The sequence below is a fragment of the Nelumbo lutea genome, chromosome 2 (assembly GCF_056320005.1).
Source record: "Nelumbo lutea isolate HS-2025 chromosome 2, American lotus-T2T, whole genome shotgun sequence".
Taxonomy (NCBI): Eukaryota; Viridiplantae; Streptophyta; class Magnoliopsida; order Proteales; family Nelumbonaceae; genus Nelumbo; species Nelumbo lutea.
In genome coordinates this window covers 24,306,217-24,327,106 of record NC_142685.1, presented here as the reverse complement: position 1 = coordinate 24,327,106, position 20,890 = coordinate 24,306,217, and the positions used below count along the sequence as shown (strand labels likewise).

The 20,890-nt window shown below is 39.1% G+C and overlaps 1 protein-coding gene across 2 annotated transcripts in view; it reads right to left on the bottom strand.

Annotated features, from left to right (window-relative positions):
* Nucleotides 1-660: 660 nt before the first annotated feature.
* Nucleotides 661-20,890, bottom strand: part of LOC148869248 (N-terminal acetyltransferase A complex auxiliary subunit NAA15-like) — a 71,709-nt gene continuing 51,479 nt past the window's right edge. The window contains exons 13-26 of one of the 2 annotated variants that reach the window (XM_088971018.1): nt 8,412-8,466; nt 8,221-8,316; nt 7,587-7,715; nt 7,359-7,441; nt 5,422-5,652; nt 4,487-4,619; nt 4,300-4,410; nt 4,018-4,149; nt 2,826-2,882; nt 2,630-2,727; nt 2,482-2,540; nt 2,271-2,382; nt 2,044-2,144; nt 661-1,493 (exon numbers count right to left, since the gene is read on the bottom strand). In XM_088971018.1, the coding sequence (XP_088827144.1) occupies nt 1,288-1,493; nt 2,044-2,144; nt 2,271-2,382; nt 2,482-2,540; nt 2,630-2,727; nt 2,826-2,882; nt 4,018-4,149; nt 4,300-4,410; nt 4,487-4,619; nt 5,422-5,652; nt 7,359-7,441; nt 7,587-7,715; nt 8,221-8,316; nt 8,412-8,466 (1,603 nt within the window). In that variant the 3' untranslated portion in view covers nt 661-1,287. The remainder of the gene's footprint in view (nt 1,494-2,043; nt 2,145-2,270; nt 2,383-2,481; nt 2,541-2,629; nt 2,728-2,825; nt 2,883-4,017; nt 4,150-4,299; nt 4,411-4,486; nt 4,620-5,421; nt 5,653-7,358; nt 7,442-7,586; nt 7,716-8,220; nt 8,317-8,411; nt 8,467-20,890) is intronic. The other variant, XM_088971019.1, reaches the window with a different exon arrangement.

The window sequence follows — 20,890 nt, the reverse complement described above, 5'->3', positions numbered from 1 at the left end:
GGTAACGTGGACCATGGCATTTTTTTTTGGATAAAACGGAAATTAACAGAGGGGGGCATGGGCCTGATTTGCTAACCAATCTGCAACATTGTTGGCTTCTCGGACCATGGCATTTTAGCTTGAATCATAGCATTTCAAAATACAATATTTCATTATTGTTTCAAACATATGGGCGCCACATAGAATGAAAGAGGGAATCCCACCAGATGACCAGAATCCAATATCAAACAGTGAAAACTCGAGCAGGCTCAGCCATCGCAATACTACCTGACAATTTACAGTAACCCTAGTTTACAAAGTAGTGAAGTACAAACAGGAACATAAAAATGACATGCCAAAAATCGAGGATCCTGAGGGTGAAGATTTCGGGGAACTAAAATCTATCAAACATGCCAATTGCCAGGATCTCACCGGTCCGAGGGAATTACAATTTAGAAGCTCAGGGTTTCTACCATCAGGCCCATTATGTTGCATTGTGATTTTAGTGCAAAGGGATCTTCAGTTATTCAAGCAGCAAGGTTCACAGCATGAGTGTGACTGAATTTCTGCTGCACAGCTCAAGGCATTTCTTTAAATATACGCTTGTAGCAAGACTTGTAAAATACTACTAAGATGAGAAATTCAACACATATTTAGTGGACATTTCACAAAATAAGGGCAAAATAGAAAGCTAACTTCAATTATTCTTCTCACTCCAAACGTTGCTTGTTGATCATCATTGCGAAATCAATTGGTACAATGTGAATTCATGACAAAATTTCTATGTTTTGTAATACATCAACACCGAACAATGGTCAGGAAACATATACGATTGGGTACAAACCGTCCAAGCACTGCAGGTCAGCACATCAGGCAAAATGTTAAGCCGAAGTATTATGACCAAATATAGAACCATCCGATGAAACATCAGCGCTCCCCTTGACCTTAAATAAATATTTATAGCCTTGAAATGCTGCACATTCTAACCCCACTTACCACCACTATCCAGGATCGACTCAACAAGAACAGTAGATGATTCAACTCGGAACAAAATGAACTATAAATATACACATTTTAACAGAATTTATCCTGAAACCCGGTGGAAGAAATGGCTATCAGGGTAAAAAAGTCTCAAAGCATTTGTTGACAAAACTTATAAGTACTTCCGTTCAGATCTTTCCCTCCTTTGGGAATTCTGGATACCTTCTTGGCCCCGAGCATGATTCAGCTCTTTTGACACTTTCTCAGTTTTTCCCTGTATCTCTTGGATCTATAGCTCTAGAAGATAGGTTAGGTGATGATGTGAAATTAGATGGTTAGATTGTTGAATGCCTCTAATTTCCCATTTATAGAGTAAGAATCTCCACGTTGAGTAGCCTCATGATGGTTGTTCAAATCCCCATTTTGACGTGTATTCAAGATTTTGTCCTCAGCAGATTTCGAGAAGGCTGAGCTGCGTATACCTTCAAAGTATGTTGAGAAAGGGAAGTACTCAGCACATCGTGTTTTCCATCCTGCAAGAAAAAAACAACTTTTAATAGCACATACAAGTTCTTGCTAGAATTAACCTGAGCCAGACAACTAGGTTATTTCTTCAGGCAGTTAATAGCCAGACAACAGGGAGGAGCGATCTATGGTAGACCAAGATGTTGTATTATAGGTGATGATATAACCATGTTTGGATCTATCCAATCAACATGTGATGAAATGTAGCACCAAACGTGTGGATGATTACATTATGAATGAATGCACTCATGCGAAGGATCCTCTTCAACTTTTTATTTGGTGACACTAGTAAACGTAAAATGAGTAGATCTCCAATGTAACAGTTTTGGGATCCCCTTCCCAAGGAAAGAAGATAACGGCGCTTGTATTAGTTATTTTGACAAGTATGTCATGGTGATTCTTTCAAATAACCAAGGTTAATACATCCTCTTTGTTTCCCCCTTCAATGTATTTCAACTCATCTATGCCAAAGAAAAATAAATCTCACCCAAAAAACAACTTGGAAAACCCAGATAGCAAAAAAATATCAGTAATAGAAAATGATGTTGCAGCACTTACTAGATGCAGCTCCAGGATCAACCAGGACTGCTCCAAGGAATTTGTGAACTGAAATACAATCTTTGAGCTTCCATTCCTTTACTGCTCCTAATGCTCCATTTCTGGTTGGCAAAACATGAGAAGCTTCATTTTTTTTTTCCAACAGATTTGTACTTCTTTTAATTATCAGTAAATTTCAATCTTTCTGGCAGTTACAGAACGTGAGAAAACATGGAAAGAGAAAGTACGCTTGCATCACGCTGTTCGTTGAATCTTCAATAAGTTTGATAGCCTCTGCTTTCTTCCGAGGATCCAGAACAAATAGCATTTCTGCAGATGCTGCTCTATGCATCAAGGAATCTACAAAAATAAAAATCCAAAGTACTAGTATAATTAGCAGAACATGAACATTTTAACCGTAATTCTACATATCTTTCAGGGTTAAGAAGCAGATAAAACCTTTATGCTTTTCAAGGAAGCAGTTGTTTGCTTCAATTAGAGATTTCCCATGCAATTGACTGCAAAGATTAGGAACCACTATTGAGATTCAAAGGAGCTCTAAGAATAACACTAAACTGAATCAAGAAAATTATAGTGCCATAGAAACCTCAGGTCAGGGCGCTCTGCTTCTAAAACACGCCAAATGAGTTTCTCTGCATTAGTCACTGGAGCTGACATGTTATCCACCTTATGAAAGAATCTTATCTGTCGTAAGAAGTCCAACATTAGCATATCAAAATCACAAGACTGAACATTTAAATTTCATCTTGCACTGCCAGTTCATATCAGGATGGAAGATATACCAAGCACCGATGAGTATCAGGGTTATCTGCATCCAACCGAAGTAATTGCTTTACAGCCTAAAAAGAACAGGAAATTATAAGAACAAATTGCATTGACAAACTAAATACAGCAACTGCATCCATCAACAAGTTGCAAAACTAAAAACATGCCAAAACCATACAAATATTCTGACCCCATCAACCAATTTAAATTTCTTTAGAATCTGAACTTGTTTATTTGAGGCTTTGTGTTAACAACTCTCCTCTTGTTTGTTGTAGAGAGATGAAATTCTCATAGTTTGTTTCTTTCATTTGTTGCATAGCTTTGTAGATATAGACATTTAGACAGTAAATTGTTGCCCATGCATGATGCCAGCCTTGTAGCTAGATGACAAAATATGATGCGATAAAGTTGATAATGGAACAGTTGAGAAAATGTCTCGTTGATTTTGCACATTCTGACAGACTTCCAAGTGGAGATCTCATAATGTAATCAATTGACATTCCCAACAAGACCTTGTTGGAGGAATAATTTCCACTTCAATTTTTGCAAGTAAAAAAACACCTTAACAGGACAATAAGAAAAAAGAATATTGCCAAAAGAAGGGCCAAACAGAGATATCAATGTGAAAATGGATTGCTTTACTTCCATCACTAAAGTCATCTTCTTCAACTGAATGCAAGAACTCGAAGTAAAGTTTCATCTTACTAAAGAAGGTCGGAAAGCAGAAAACCCAATGGAACAGTGATCAGTGCAAGTGACCAACCTTAGGGAAAAAAATAGTATATAAATGGCAGCATAGAGTTTAAATGCCCCTGTCCTATTACATTCATGGAATCAGGGCAAATATTGACCACCATTTGTTGTTTTTCTTTTACATTCATCTTGACCGATAATGATTAAAAGGATGCTAAAAACCAAAAATACTACCACTGTTGATACTTGGGAAAAAACAAAAGTAAAAAGCACAAAGGAAATTCAACAGCATTTATTGACACATATAGAGGCTACCCAGCAATGCGAAAAACTACAATATTCTCTTGTTAAAGTAAGCATAACATGTAAAACTCAAGATCATAAAATTTCAAGTTATTTTCCAGTAAATTTGGAAGAAAAAAATGCTTTCAATATAAATTCAGTTACGTATTAGTCTTGACTTCTAAAGCTCAATGTAACAAAAGATGAAATGGAGAAACTTTAGATTTTAACTACCTGAAAGGCAAGCAAAATCTTCTGCCTCCTCATGTTAACTTCAAAAGAAAGCAAGTGTGTTTCCAAAAAATCTGAGGAATTGTTCTGCAGTAACTTCAAATATTTTGTAGCTTCTAATAATGGATCTTCAACCTATACAATTGCATATAAAAACCACATGGTGACAATTATATCTTCTAATGTAGAAAATATCTGGCTTGCTTCATGCCAGCCTCAAAACATCCATGTGAAAACAAGATATCTGAAAGCAAGAAAAAGAAAATGTCAGAAATCTAAAACTACCTGCAACAACTTCTCCCCATTCGGGTCAAGATCTACTGGCTTCACATGTTGCCGCTTTCCAAATTTAGAGACATTTCCGGCACTTGACTCCTCATTTTTCTCTTCAGCCTCCTAGAGGAATGCAAGATATTATCACTCAAGTATATTCAGACAAGATTACTAAGAGATGACAAAAAGAGCAACATACTTTCTTTGCACGGGCTTCTGCCTTTCTCTGCTTTTGTCTCATTTTCTTTTTCAGAGAAGGAGGCAACTTTGCCATTTCTTCATCTTCTTCAACCAATGATTTTGGAGGAGAATCATATAACTTCATATAGCATCTGCACCCAAAAGAACCAAATAAGCACAAAGATGGATACACTTCAAATATGAAAAAAAATACAGGATTATTATGACAAGAAAAAAGAGAAATAATACATAGACCATTATTTATTTTAGTTATTTTATTGGATAATATCCTTTAATGTCGCACTTATACCTCCTACGCAGAATATGACAAAAGCTTGGACTCAGGCAATGAAATTGTGGGTCAAACTGTTATATACATAACGAGATAGTCCACTGAACCAACAACTGTTGAGAAGATATCAAAGGTAATTATGTCAGCCCAGTCATATGGGCCCAAACTGCTTCATCACCAGGCCATCTCTGATTTCAAGTATAAAGAATTGCCTATGAACTTGGTCACAGAACCAGAAGTAAAATTTTCCAACTAAAAATACCCCAGGCTAATTTGCATGAAGCATCTAAAGAATGCAAGGGGTAAAGTTGTGTGCATCTGTCCTTCCCCAGACTCCACATTGGCAGGAGACGCATGCACTGGGCTGCCTATCTAAAGAATGCAGATATATAACAATACAAAAGTGAAAATCAGTTGACCAAATATCTCAGATCACTAACGCCAACTAATAAAGAAATAAAAAGAAAGAAATAGACGAATTTTTTTATAGACAATCAAGAAGCAGGGAACAAATTGTGTTCTTGAGTGGAAAAAGACTTGGTGACTGGGTATTAGTCATGCCAGAATTTGAAGGTGTTTCAAAGGAAGTTTTTGAAGATAACTTTTTGTCTGATATTTTTTTATTTACTACCAAAAAGAAATTAAAAGAAAAAAGAAATCACCTGATAGCCCCAGCTGCTGCCTTATGAAAATATTTATGTGAATGCAATCGATCTTGAAATTTCAGCATTTCCACATAGGCACGAAGAGCCATTTTTCTTAGGCAATATGAATGGAAATCAAATTGGTCTTCGGTCATGTCTGCATAATGCTTCTCAATAGCCAAGAAATTTTTCAAAGCACGCCCGAGATCCCCTTGCCGATAGTAACTTTCACCAGAAGCAAGCTCATACCTTCTCAGAATGCACAAGCAAACAAGATTAGCAGGCTTATAATCATGACACTGCCACTCAGTTTTGTCAATGGATCAAGAAAGTGACTGGCTAACATAACAAACAAACAAAAAAGGATAGCCTGAGACCAGTGTTTTAAAAGGCGTGGGAGGCGCGAAACGCCCTGAGGCGTATGCCAGAGGCGCTGACACCTATGAGGCGTATGCCTCAGGTGCAAGAGGCATGCGCCTCTTGCACTTTTCTCATGAACCGTGCTAGAGGCGTACGCCTCTTGCGCCTCATGCACATCTGATATGAAAATACAGAAAAAATAAAAAAACGAAAGGAAAGGAAAGGAAAAGAAAAGTAAGGGAAAGAGAAGAAAAAAAAAAGAGAAAAAGAAAGAAAAGGGAAAGTAAAGATAAGGGGAAAGAAAATGGTTTGCCCCCTATCCCTTCGAGGGGCGATCGATGCAGCCCAATTTGTTTTTTTGAGTTGGGGGGGGGGGGGGGTCCCTTCGCTTTGACAAGACCCCACCCTTTGAACTACTGTTATGCATTTTTGTTCTTCTTAATATAAAAGATTTTTATCAAAAATAAAGAAAAAATGAGATCCCCCTTCCTTTTCATCCTCCTCATAACCCCCCTCCTCTTAAGGAGGCTTACGCTGTTTGTGTTCTGAATTACGCCTCACACCTCTAGGTAGTGGAATGCCTCGCGTCATGCCTTCGCGTTTTAAAACACTGCCTGAGACAATAAAAAAGGGATGCCTTGAGTGTGCTTAGGCTGGGAGCTGGGTTATACATAAATCTTTGTTTTACATTTTCTCAAAATGGAGCCTTACTTTGTTCACTCACACACCTTGCCTTGCACCTCAATTAATAGGAACCCCTTGCACTTTAGTCATGCTTTTTGCTTTTAAAATGCTGAGCTGAGAGGGTAGGGATGGTCATTGTGTGTGTGTATGTGTGCATACACACACATGCATGAATGCATGAACCTGATCGCATGAGAGAGAGCATGGAAAATCTAAATTTTCCACACACACACACACATAGATATAGAGAGAGAGGGAGAGGGAATCTATATGTTTGTGGAAACCCATCTACATCAGCTCACCACCAACTGGAAGAGCACCCTTATCTCCTCAACTTTGCTCTTTTATACTATGCTTTGTTTCTATATAATATACCTCAACAACTACCTTGTTTATATAGCATGGGGGGATATATTATGCAATGTTAAATTGTTGTTAGACAAGGGTGATTACTTGGTTCAATGGTAAAATCTTGACCCAACAAGTGTGAGAAATGCAGGTTCAAGTCCGAGAGCAGCCATTTTGTGCAAAGAAATGCCAAATATAAGGTCCTAGATTGCCAGGACCATCATTGGTCATTGATTAATGGACCTTTTAGAAACATTATTTGAAAATAAGTTTTTCATTTAACTACGTCAACCAATCATTAGTCAATCTGGTCCACGTTCCAGCATCCCATGAAACAATATCATGGATATCACCCAACTAGTTAATGATACGGTTAGTATGGCTCTCAACTGACCAATCAGTGCATTAGTCAGTGCCTTTGATAACAAAGTTGTTACCAATCATCTTTTTGTTTCTTATCAATAACAATGAATTTCATTAAGATTAAAGAGTTAGTATACATACAAACAGAGGGTATTGTTACCAGTCAACTTACAAAAACACAAAAAAGTTAACAGTCATACCACATGCACTGCATGTCATGAAGGTTATTGTGCTGGTCTCCATCTTTTGTGAATAAAACAGCTGTTTTTTCTGCTAATCCTACCTTTACAAGATAAAAAAAGATAACATTGAGTTAGATTTAATATCACCAATGCAAGGACAAAAGTAGAGGTGAATGACCAAATGACCAAGAACCACTCCCCTTATTGGCTGGACCGGGGGAAGGGGGTTCCAAACAGAAGAAATACCTGATCAGCCTGGAGCATACGCTTAACACATTCACTATTTATGAAACGATCTGCAAGATCCATGGACCTAGCTTCATCTGCCAAAGCTGCAGCAGCTACCAAGTCACCTGCATGTTTCAATATCCTGCCCTGTGATCAAAGAACATTTCAACTAACTGTAAGACCTTTCTATCCATAGCAACTTTTATTTGAAAACCATCATGCTAAAGTGCTAATTAAGACAAGTAATTAATGCAAAAAAATGAAATGTTCAATAAAATTTGGGCACGTGAAATTAACAAACAAGCAACTGAAGCCCTTAAGTCTTAAGAGAACAGAAAAGAAAACCCTCTCTCCAATCACTATATTCAAGATGTAAGAGATGGGGAGGGTTTTACACTAATACAGTGTTGGTTTGATGCTCAATCAGATTCAGATCCAGAGAACTAACATCGCTGAAATAGAGGTAGTGGGATATTGAACAGTGAGTCGCTCTTGAAATAGGTAGGTTAGAGAGGGGTCTTGCTTCCCTAGAACTGCAGAGAAGCAATGATCCTGGAAGGATACACAAAATATATATGACAGGAAATTGATGAACCATAACAGTGATATCAGAAACTGACTACAAAACAGAATCCAGAAGCCATGAACGAACCTTGACAGAGTATAGATCAATCACAGTTGGAGTATGATCAATGGCCTCATCAATTTTATTGAGAGCAACATCAAATTGGCCCCGTCTATCATAATGCTGCATCACATATTCATTAAGAAGATTCATTGTAAAGAAAACAGGTGGTTACAGTTTCCAAAGAAATTTCAACCAATAACACTGCAGAATATAACCTGAGCTAACAAAAATAAAATCCACATAAGTGTTGAAGGAGGCTCCTTCTCAGACCTGCAAGTAACAAGAAAATTCCCACTTTAGCTAATGTAAAAACAATTGTGTATAACTGACACAAACATACTTACATACATATTACAAGATAACCTCACAGTCTAGAGAACAAGCAGAAACTTATATAATTATTCAAAATCAGGAAGAAAGTAGATTTTGGTAAAAAAAAAAAAGGTCAGAAACAGTCATCACAACTAGTGGATATTTCTGGTATCCACATTTAGTGGATAAATAAAACAAGAAAGGATAAATAAAAAAAATCACACATTTAGTGGATATTTCTGGTATCTACTTGCTTGTTCATCAGGATTCAAGATGTACAGGACTCTCTGGGGGTTGGTGAGACTAGAAAACTTAGAAACTCAAGTAAATTACTGAAAAAGTTAGAAAAGAATGTGATCTTTGAAGAAAAATGAGAAGAGAAGATCTCTAGCCGCCTCCTCCCTTTCTATTTATACTTAACTGAAAGTGTACAAAGACTAAACAGGCCTTAATAGTGCATCTTTAACTAAAGAAATCACAAGCTTTAAAACATAAAAGAACAAGTGGGCTTAGGCACAACAACTAAATAGAAAACTGGGGCCACAAAGCTCTCAGCCCATTAGCTGAACTGTCAACAGTAAGCAAATACTTCCAAAATAAAAGCAATTTTTAACTCAACCGCTATTAGAGTCATCCATTAAGTCTAAAATTGGAGATATCAAGTGAAATTACTATTGATTCATTTGCCAGAGGATGTTATCCCATCAACAGATCCTCTACATGTAAGAATCAGACAGTTATTCATGACACCCCCCAAAAAATAAAGAAATGAAAAGGATCAATTGAACTAAACCTCAACAAATTCTTTCTACTTAAAATTGAACCATCAATGTTTGGAGAAGTTTTGGACAGCAGAACAGCATTGATTCCAACACATTCGGGACCAGTTAGAACAGTGAATTGGCAACAATAAAGTCTTACCTCTCATTAAGGCTCAAGCTATTAATTACTACTTCCTATGGGATCAGAGGCTTAGAGTGAGCCAGACTCCCATATTTTATAGGCAGGATGATGGATAGAAACATGTCTGGTAGACTTCAGATGTTACGCCATAAGATTAGGCCTGACCTTTGTCATCAGAGTACTTCATTCCACTAAGTTCTCATTTCCCAATATCAAGCCAATTCCATAATAATCTAGCAAAGAGTGGAGCCACAGAGTGATATATAGTTTTTTTACTAGGATATTGCATTGCCAAATAGACAATGTATTTTTTTTTTTTTTATATCTTCTGTACAAAGATCCCACCTGTAGATATTGGGCACTTCAAGTTTGTTTTTGTTATATCGGGGTTTCGTACTTATATCATCTTATACTTGTACTTCAATACAATAACATTTCTTGCTAATAGTTTGGCTGATGGTTTGGATAAACAATAGGCAACAGTTATTTTGGGCTCAAAAGTAAAAGAACTTGTAGGTAGAGATAGCAGGGGGTGTGCTCTTAAATTTACTATGAATTGTTGTACTTGCTTGTCTTATTAATGAAAAATCTTGATCTTTGTTGCTCATAAAAAAAGACAAGAAAAAATAAAAGATACAAGAAAAAAATTAGGAAAGCACATAAAACAAGTATACAAGGAAGGAATTGCGGGTATGACAAAACATAAGCAACCTTTTAAAGCAACCAGATCCTGAGATACCGAAAAATAAACAAAGGAAAAGAAGAGTGAGCCATTAGATCAAAAGAACCAAGGCCCGGTTTGGTTCGCGGGAATAGGGGTCTGGAATCGGAATCCCATTCCCATTCCTTCTGGAATGGCATTCCCCCATTTGAGGGAATGACCATTCCCTACCCCTCCCTTGGGAATGAAATCCCATTCCTGTCTGAACCAAACAGACTATGGGGAATAGGCCATTGAAGGATTTTGATTCCAATTCCGGTTACGAACCAAACGGACCCTAAAAACACCAACTCCTAATGCAGAACCTTTGGAACCAAAGGCATCAACTGACTGCAAAAAGCAAAAGAAGAGTGAAAATTTTTCTGGCCTTTTTGTTCTACACCTAAAGACCCTTTTTTTTATCAGTAACAAGAGACTTTATTAATGATATTAAACTATGTGAAACTTAAGGTACAAAAGGGGAGGTAAAATGTCTTAACTCCCCACCAACAGAAAACAATGGAAGAAAGTCAAAAGTTAGCCCAAAAAATAGATTCCCTATTCACCCCTTGCTTGGCTAACCCATCAGCAAGAATCTCAGCCCTAAGAGAGTCTCCTTCTCCAATTGGGCCTGAGAACATAGCAATGATAGCCCCATCCTCATTCCTGAACACTCCCCCAATCCTAGAAGGCCCTGGGTTCCTTAAGCAGCTACCATCAAAATTCAATTTTATGAACCCAGAGGAAAGAGGGGACCAAGAAGAACTACAAGTCCTCTTACACAGGGCAGAGGAAGCTATCTCTTTCCAATTTCTTACCAAATTGGCCACAGAATAGTCTGAGAACAGTTCCATAGTTTTCAGCCAATGGGCCACCCTTAACAATATTATATCTAATAAGTTTTCCAGGGTTCTTTCCTTGTCTGAAAATATCTGAGTTTCTTTCTTCCCATAGTGACCAACACACTGCTGCCCTAATGCCTCTCCACATAATCTTCCCTCTCTTCTTTGGCCATCTGAAAAAAGAAGAAGAGAACAACCTTTGGACACTCCTAGGGGGAATCCAAATACACCCAAAAAGGGAAAAAACCCACTCCCATACTGATTTAACAACCGAACAAGTAACCATAAGGTGGTAACCAGTTTCCCCATCAGCTTTACAGAGAGTACACCTATTAGGAAGTAAACAAGAATTGGGTCTCTTTTTTTGAAGTAGGTCATTTGTGTTAATTCTTTCCAAGAAAGTTTCCCAACAAAAACTACCAACCCGAGGAGGAATGGGCCTACCCCAAATTTCTTTAACTGGGAAGGACAACCCAGTAGGATCAAAAGGCTGAGTTAATGTCTCAAAGGAAGCACAAGAGAAAATACCTGATGAGGAAGGAACCCAAAATCTGGTGTCCTCCTTATTAGGGTCCAAGAACACATTTTCAAGGATAGCTAACAACAACATGATATGGCCCAAGTCTATATCCCTAATTGCCCTTCTCAGTCCTAGGTTCCACCCAAAACCAAAAGGAGAGTCTAAAGGGCTTATGAAGGAAGATATGGTTTCATTTTTCAACTCTGATAGAGCATACAAATAGGGAAATTGGTCCATCAAAGGTGAGTCCCCAACGGCCCAACCCAAAGTTGTTCCCAAAATTTTATTCTATTACCAGAGTTAAGACCATACCCGATCCAAGGGGAGAAGACTGGAAGCAACTTATATATGGCTTTCCAAGGAGAGGCAGTTGTAGCCATTGCCAAAATTCCAAGTTCCCAACCATCATCTTCTAGCCCATGTATGCTAGCCACAATCTTTGTCCACAATGTTTCTTTCTAATGGAAACCTCCATTACCATTTCCCCAACAATGCCATTATCCTTTTCCTAATATTCCCAATCCCAAGACCTCCTAGCTTTTTACATCTAGTTACCCCCTCCCATCTCACCCTATGGTCCCGCTATTCCTCTCCAGGCTCCCACAAGAAATCCCTCATAAGTTTTTCCAAAATGTTAGAAATCTTTGTAGGGATCTTAAACACTAATAGGAAGTAAACAGGTAGGTTAGCTAGGGTTGACCTAATTAGAGTGATTCTCCCCCCCAAGGAAATATAATTTTTCCTCCAAAAAGCAAGCCCTTTTTCAAATCTCTCCACCACCGGGTTCCAAAAGCTTACCTTCTTAGGGTTATCCCCCAAGGGGAGGCCTAAGTAAATCATAGGTCAATTCGAGGTAGCACAACCTAACACACTTGCATATTCACTTAACTCCCTCTTCTTCAAATACACACCCACCATACTACTCTTATCCAAGTTTACCTTGAAATTAGACATCTGTTCAAAGATTTGTATTGCCAATTTTAAATTCCGGATCCAATTGATGTCCCCACCTTCACAAAACAAGATTGTGTCATCTGCAAACTGCAAATGTGTAAGTGGTACCTCCTCCCTTCCTACTCTCTAGCCTTTTATTAAATTCCTCGAGTCCGCTCTATGGATCAATCTCCCAAGGACATCAGCAATCATAGTGAAAAGAAAAGGGGATAGTGGATCTCCCTGTCTTATTCCTCTCAAGGTAGGAAAGAAACCCACCACAGTTCCATTCACCAAAATAGAATAGTGGCAGCTCCTAACACAGCCCCAAACCCATTTACACCAACTATCTCCGAATCCAAAACTTTTCAACACCTCCAATAACAAAGACCAATCAACCATGTCATAAGCCTTCTCCAAGTCCAGTTTGCAAAAACACTCCCTTCTTGGATTTCCTAAAGCTCTCCAGACTCTCATTTGCAATCAAGATTTGATCGGTAATCTGTCTTCCCTTGGTTAGGTACAATTATGGTAGGAAGAACCTTCTTCGCCCTTAGAGACAACACTTTTGCAATTATTTTATACAAATTGTTCACCAGACTAATAGGTCTAAAGTCCCTTGGCTGTGGTGCCTCTTTCTTCTTTGGTACCAGAGCAATGAATGTGGAGTTCAAACCCAAGTTAATTATTCCCCTTCTGTGGAACTCCTCAAACACTAACCCAAGATCCTTCTCCACAATATCCCAACAATCCTGATAAAAAGCCATTGTGAAACCATATGGACCTGGACTTTTGTTCTATCCATTGAAAAAAATGCTTCCTTTATCTCCAACTCAAATCTCTTTTCTAACCACTCTTTGTTTTCTGTAATTAGAGTCGACCAATCCAAACCCTCCAACCAAATCCTTTCATTTAAAGATCTTCTGAAAAATAGATTTGAAATGACTTACAAAGGCCTCTGCTATTTCTACCGGGTGGGATATGACTGCTCCTTCAACTTCCAATTTTGAGATGAAGTTCTTCTTTCTCCTACCTTTTGCCACTGAGTGGAAAAAACCAGTGTTTCTACTCCCCTCCTTTAACCATTTACACCTAGATTTCTACCTCCAGCTTATTTACTCCTTAAGCAATAAATCCTCCATTTGCTTCCTTAAACTCCATCTCCTCTCTCCGTCTTCTTCTCCAACAAATCCCCTTTCTTCCTTCATATCCAATTCTTCTATCTGCTCCAGCAGGATCTGTTTCCTTTCCTCCACTCTTTTTTTTTTTTGATTAATCAGCAATAACTATTCCCCTTTTCCCCCTTTTTTCCCCAAAGTGTTGGTTGCGGGATTTGACTCTACGTCAATGCTGGAATAACCTAGCTAACACACTTTCCTCCACTCTCCCAAACTCCAACCTGTTCCACTCCTTAATTTGAGATTTTAAGAATTGAAGCTTTTTGTGGAACCTCATTCCTTCCCACTAAACTGGTAGATTATAGTGCTCCCACCACTCCCTGATTTTCTCAATGAAACCCGGATGGATCAACCACATGTTTTCAAACCTGAAAGGGGCAGGACCATCACCTCTCAATTCCTCCTTACACATCACTATAGGCCAATGCTCCGAGATAAGTCTAGGAGGTGCCCTTGATGTTAAATTCCTCTTTCACCCATGGTTGGAAAGGGAATCTGGAACAAGGGACACAGAACACTCATCAGTAGAAAAAAACTCAATTAACAGAGTTGACAAAGTTACCTGGTTTCGACTGAGGGTTGTGAGAAAGGGGCAAATGAGGGTGGTTGGTTTTCAATCCCTGTAAAGAATAATTGGAGCTTTCTGTCTCCTCGGCTTGGAGGGAACTATTCCCCATCAAATGGTCTACACAAATACCTTTTCCTTTACCCAATTGTCCACCTCTCTGTGATGTACCCTTGTTCAAATCTGGGTTAGATTGAGCTAACGCCTCTCCAACTACTTGCATGGCACTAAAACTTGGTAAGGGCTTGTCCGTTTTTGGGCTTTGGCCCACCCTATTCGTGTTCATCGGAGCCTCCAAGTCTTCCTCTTGTACTCCCACTGTATCTTCGAGAAAAAGATGCTCCAAGTTTAATGTCTCTTTGTTTTGGCCTTCATAGAGACCTTCCTCTATCGAACTATCAATACTTGCAATCTCTTCTGAACTCCCCTCTACATCACTCTCCGAACTGCAACTTATCCACCCTAGGTCTTCCTCCTCTCTTTCTTCTATTTTGTCTCTAATGTAGCGGGAGTTTGGGCGATCGACTACACTGAAAGCCTGCTCGTCAAAGTCCAAACGATGGGTCCAGCTCAAGTGACGCTTTCCTCCTGCTGTTAGCATTTCCTGTGACTTAAACAGTTCGACCGACCCTTTCCTGGAAGAAGATAGACGGCAGTTTTCGTCTACAACCTCTCTAAGTCTCTCCCGCCCCACGTGACGCCTTGAGTCATCACGTGGACCACTAATGGTGGCATGTGGTCCAAGCTTTGGTTCACCCACTCTTTCAACCGGTTCAGATAAAGTATCTTTGTTCAGACCCACCGTGTTACTTCCCCTTCTGGCCACGTCAGCATAGGAAGGGCCTCCTAGAAACCTTGTCTTTAATTCAGAGAATTTTGAATTAATAGCTTTAAATGGCAAGTTTTGAGAAATGGTAACTCCCTGCGACTGTTCATTCTCCTCTTTTGCTCTATCACGCGCAACAAGTTTCTTCACCACTCCCTAGGAGCCATGTGTGCTCCATCCTACAACCTCACCATCGTCTCCTACCTCTAGTCGTCTTCCCCAGAGAGACGCCTAAACTTCCAATGCCAACCAAACCCTGTACCAGGTGCCATTTGAGAGTATGCCAAATGCGCGAGGCAGGTTCTCAAGCTTGATCCCTGCGACTTTGATCTCCACAACACGCAAGCTTCTCAGGTTTTAGCTCCAGTAGAACACCCCTTAGGGCTCTAACCATTTTTCCTAAGGTCTGTTCGCTCTAGAGATTAAAGGGAAGACCTAAAAGTTTGATAAGGAGGTTGCCGTCCTTTGGCACTACTTCATTGCATATTGGAACCCAGTTGTGTATTTGAATCAGCCTTCCATCTACTTGAACCGTATTGAAACTCAATTTCTTGTCACCTGTATCAAGGATGGCTTTCTCCTCAGCAAAGGGCAATAAAACAACATCGCCTTCTAAGCCCAATCTTTCTGCAACTACATCTAAGACTTTCGTCCAACCCCCTATAGTCCTATCTGCCATTAATACAATTTTGTGTTCCCAATTTCCTCTCCCTTCTTCAAGTGCTAATTTTCGAAGTCCAATTGAACTTGTTACCATGATCTCCTGACTTGGGCTTTGCTTCTTACTATGCTCCGGAGTACCACAGCTCGTTGGAACACTTTCACACGGCTTGTTATCAGCTCTTTCTTCAACCTTCCTCTCGATTTCCAAGAGAAACGCCTAAAGGTTGTTGGCGAAGGAAATCCAGCCTTGTCCCCTCTGCCCTCTCGGTATGCATATTACTTGCTTTTTGTTAGTGCCAAAGTGTTATGTTACCATAATAAACCATCCTCTCCCATTCCTTCCCAGTACCATTTCATAACTCTTCCCACAATAGGCCACTGAGTTTTTCCAGCCTTCTACCCTGATAGTGTTTACTATTCCATCAACAAAGCCTTTCAACAAGCAACATGCTTCCTCTGGTATGAAAATCATTGCCCTATTACCTTCTCTGATTTTCATGTATGCCTTACCTTTTGTCCATCCTTGCTCGAATAAGAAATGTTTAGCTTCAACACCCAACTCCAACCTCCATTTCCCTACCAGCCTGAAGTTTCACTCCTCTCGTTTCAGCCTTTTCTAACACCTAAAGACCCTAAAGACAAACAAAAAATACAATTCCTTCCTTCTTTTGCATAATCAGCCCACCTGTACAGAGCCTTAAGCTCTGTTTGGATTGAGACATATTAGACTTAAAAAGAGTACACGTTCATAGTCATATCGCGAGGGAGATTAAACAACTAGCTATGGAAATGAAAACAATTTATAGATGGACTCCATGATCAGCCAGCAATATGGCTAATTAGTTAGCAAGGTAGGGAGTAAATAGAAGTCAACTTGTACTGGGGGTTGAGTCCTCCAAGGTGGGAATATGTAAAGGAAAAAGTTGAGGAATACACCTACAATAATTTAGAAAATATAGAAAATGAAGAAAGAAAGGTAGAGAGAAAATAAGAGTTCGAATCTTTCTCTCTCTAGCCCCCTTTATCTCTTTTATTAACTTAATTCTAAAATCAAGTACAATTACTTGGATGCCCTTAATGGGGTGGCCAGCACTAAAGAAATAATTAAAGAAAACAAAAAAAACCAATAACTAAGGCCCATAACCAACAAACATAACCTTAAACACTACTTAAATGAAATAAAAAACACTAAGGCCCATTTGGCCCATTCTCACTACATTCCCTCTCAACCTGAGCATAAATGCCAATCATGCCCAGCTTGCTTACATAATGTATAAGCTTTGCCTTTGGAACTCCCTTAGTTAGAAAATCTGCAAGCTGCACTTCTGATGCAATGAAAGGAAGACACACTTCTCCTAAAGCCACTCTCTCCCGTATAAAGTGTCTATCTACCTCAATGTGCTTAGTTCTATCATGCTGAACCGAGTTATGAGCATTGTTAATAGCAACCTGGTTATCACAATACAACACCAATGGTTCATCTCATGAAACACCCATCTCATCAAGGAGAGATCTAAGCCAATAACAACTCAGTAACCCTATGGACCACAGCCCTATACTCTGCCTCAGTTGAAGATCTAGCAACCACTGACTGCTTTTTACTTCTCCAGGAAACAATATTTCTAGCTACCATAGCACAATAAACTGATGTGGATCTCCTGTCATCTACATTTCCTGCCCAATCAACATCTATATATGCTTCTACCTTCATTCGGCCGATGTTTAGCAAACAATATACCCTTACTGGAGTAGAAGCCATAATGTATATGCTTCTGCAACAGCCATATGTGTGTCTTTGGGAGCATGCATGAACTAGCTTATAACACTCACAACATATGAAATGTTTGCACGAGTCATACATAGATAAAGAAGATTCCCCAATAATCTCTAAAACACTCCCTTGTTAGCAAAAAGTTCTCCATCATTAGCTGATAGTTTATGATTCACATCAATAAGGGTAGAGGCAGGTTTACCACCAAGTTTTCCCATCTCAGTAAGAAGATCCAGCACATACTTCCGTTGAGAAATAAAGATACCATCCTTGGACCTAGCAACCTCAATGCCAAGAAAATACCACAACTCCCCTAAGTCTTTGATCTCAAATTCAGAATTGAAAAACTTCTTGAGAGCACTAACTTCTTTTGTATCATGATACAGCCAGTAACCACAATATCATCTACATAAACAACAAGAAATGTCACCAGGGTGCTTCTTCTCTTAACAAATAGGGTATAATCTGATTGAATCTAAGTGTAGCCGAATTGAACAAGAGAAGACCTAAACCTGTCAAACTAAACACGTGGATATTGTTTCAAGCCATAAAGTGGTTTCTTCAATCTGGACACCTTACCTTGCATCTCCTTGCCATATATACCAGGAGGAAGGGACATATATACCTCTTCAATGAGATCACCATTCAAGAATGCATTGTTAACATCAAACTGATACAGAAGCCAATCATAGCTATCTGCTAAGGATAAAAGAATTGCCACCAAAGTCATTTTAGCAACTGGAGAAAGTCTTAGTGTAATCTATCCCATATACCTAGGTATATCCCTTAGCAACAAGACGGGCCTTATACCTTTCACTTGACCTATCTGCATGATGCTTGATAGTGAAAACCCACTTGCACCCAACAGATTCCTTCCCAATTGGCAAGTCAACAATATCCTTCCATTCTGATGTGGCTAAGGCTTCTAAAAGGTGTTTGGAAATACAATGAACCATACATTTTCTCCTACCTTTTCTCAAAGCAATGGGTAGGTCAAGGTTTGGAAATGAGGTGCTAGTGAAAGAGGTGATGGACATGTCCTCTCTTTAGTAATTGGAAGTACTTGAGACTCAACTAGAGGTGTGGGATTAACCTGTGTTTGCCTTAGCCTTTGCCATTGGTACCACCTCTAGAGAATAGGATGAGTGGTAAAAACCAAAGAACTAGTAGGAGGGGCTGGAGCAAAAATGGAAGACCTCAATAGAGATGATCCCTCCACAGGAATGAGGGTATTTATGGAGGGCTCAACACAAGACCCAACTAGAATTGGAAAAGGAAGGGATGAAGAAAACAACTCAAGAGGTCTCTCCCCCTTAAAAGGATGATTATAATAAGGAACCGACTCTGCAAAGGTGGCATCCATGGAAACAAACCAGGTGCCACTAATGGGATCAAAACAACAATACTCTTTCTGTGTGGAGGCATAACCAAAGAAGATACACTCCTAAGCCTTAAACTTATGTCTCTTAGAACTAGGAATGTGGACATAACAAGTGCAACCAAAGACCCATAGAGGAATTGAGAAAATCTCAACACCAGGAATAAAGATTCCAAAAAAGAGATTTTAACCCCAAGATTCATGAAGGCATACGGTTAATAAGGTAGGTAGTTGTTAAAACTGCATCACCCCAAAACTTTACAAGAACATGGGTAGCAAAAAAGATGCTCCTTGCAACTTCCATAATATGTTTGTTTTTCTCTCCACTACTCCATTTTGCTGTGGAGTGCGAGTACAAGAACTCTGATGAACAACCCCAAACATCTCAAAATAGGAAGTAAGGTCCTTCTCAAAATATTCCTTAGCAATGTCCGATTGGAATATTTTGATACAAGTGTTAAACTGAGTATGTATTCATGGAACTGCTGCACAAGTTTAGGCACTTCATTTTTAGGTTGTACCTGGTAAATGGTAAGGCCCCCACACATCAGAGTGAACAATATTGAAAGGAATAGTCGATCTTTTATTACTTGAAGGGTAAGTGTTCTTACAATGCTTTGAAAACTCACAGGACTCACAATGTAGACACCATAGACTGATTCTTTTAAATAACTTTGGAAACAACTAACTCAATGAAGAAAACGACAAATGACCCAAACGACTATGACATAACATAATTACGACTAGTGGACTTTGAAACAAATGCAGTTCTCTTAGGTTGTACCTGGCTCTGCTCAGGCATGCCAAATAGATCCCATTCGCCTCATGACCACTCCCAATCACCTTTTAAGATTTCATGTCTTGAAAAACACAATATGAAGGGAAAAAGGTCACACTACAATTTAGTGATTTAGTCAAATTACTAACTAAAAGCAAATTGGTATTAAGCTTAGGTACATGAAGAACAAATGATAGGGTCAGGGCAATTAGAGGTCTTAATGTCTCCCTTTCCCGTAATAGGGGTAAGAGAGCCATCAACAAGGGATATCTTATCTCAACCAAAAAGGAGTTGGTAAGAGGTGAATAATTGTGAAACACTGGTAATATGGTCGAAAGCACCATAATCAATTATCCAAGAGTTTTATGAGTACTTGAGACAAAAGTATGATGTGTAGTGACACAAATACCTAAGTGAGCATATGTAGAGGAAGGAACAATCTCTGAAGGAGTTATAGCAGTGGACTCCAAATGACTGATTATTCGGCCATACTTCTCATACTCAACCTTGGCGATTGCCAGTTGTTCTCCCACTAACTTCTCTCCACCATGTTCTTGTTCACCTTGTGAGGTGGCTACATTTGCAATTCCACCTTTCTCAATTTCAAACCTTTTTCCACCATTTTCCTTCTTGAGTCTGGCAGGAATGAGCTCTGATGCAGCTTCCAACAGGTGTCTTTAGTGTGTTTAGGCTTCTTGCAATATTCACAGATAACATCTTTATTCCCAATGTTAACCTTTGGCTTCACCCCAACATTGGCATAGTGATCAACCTACGACTCACCAGACTAAACATGTCTTCTACTCTCCTCACTGCTCACCATAGCATACGCCTGAGACAAAGTCACCTCATCCTTTGCTTAAACATTTTGCCTCACAATATCATACAATGAGTTGAGTCTAATGAAGAACTCAAAGACCCGATTTCTCTCCACCAACTTTCTATATGTTTTTCCATCCTTTGTGCAACCCAAAACATCAGTCTCCATCAGATTAAGGGTGTCAATGGACCGGTTTTGGATTGGATCCCGTCCAGTTTGGACAGACCAAAAAGACACTGGATTGGACCAATCTAGTCCATAATATTCATTAGATTGGATTGGGCCCGGTATGTCCGTAATAAATTTATATTCAATTTGGTTGGATTAAGCAAATATCCGGTCCATTGATATAAGATAAGAATATAGGTGTCAATGGACCAGGTTTGGGTTGAAAACAATCTAAATTAAAATGAATTTGAACAAATTGGATGGTCCGAACATTGAATTGGATCGGTTCAAATTATTCATTGGATTGGATTGGACCTGATCCATTGTAATGGACTCA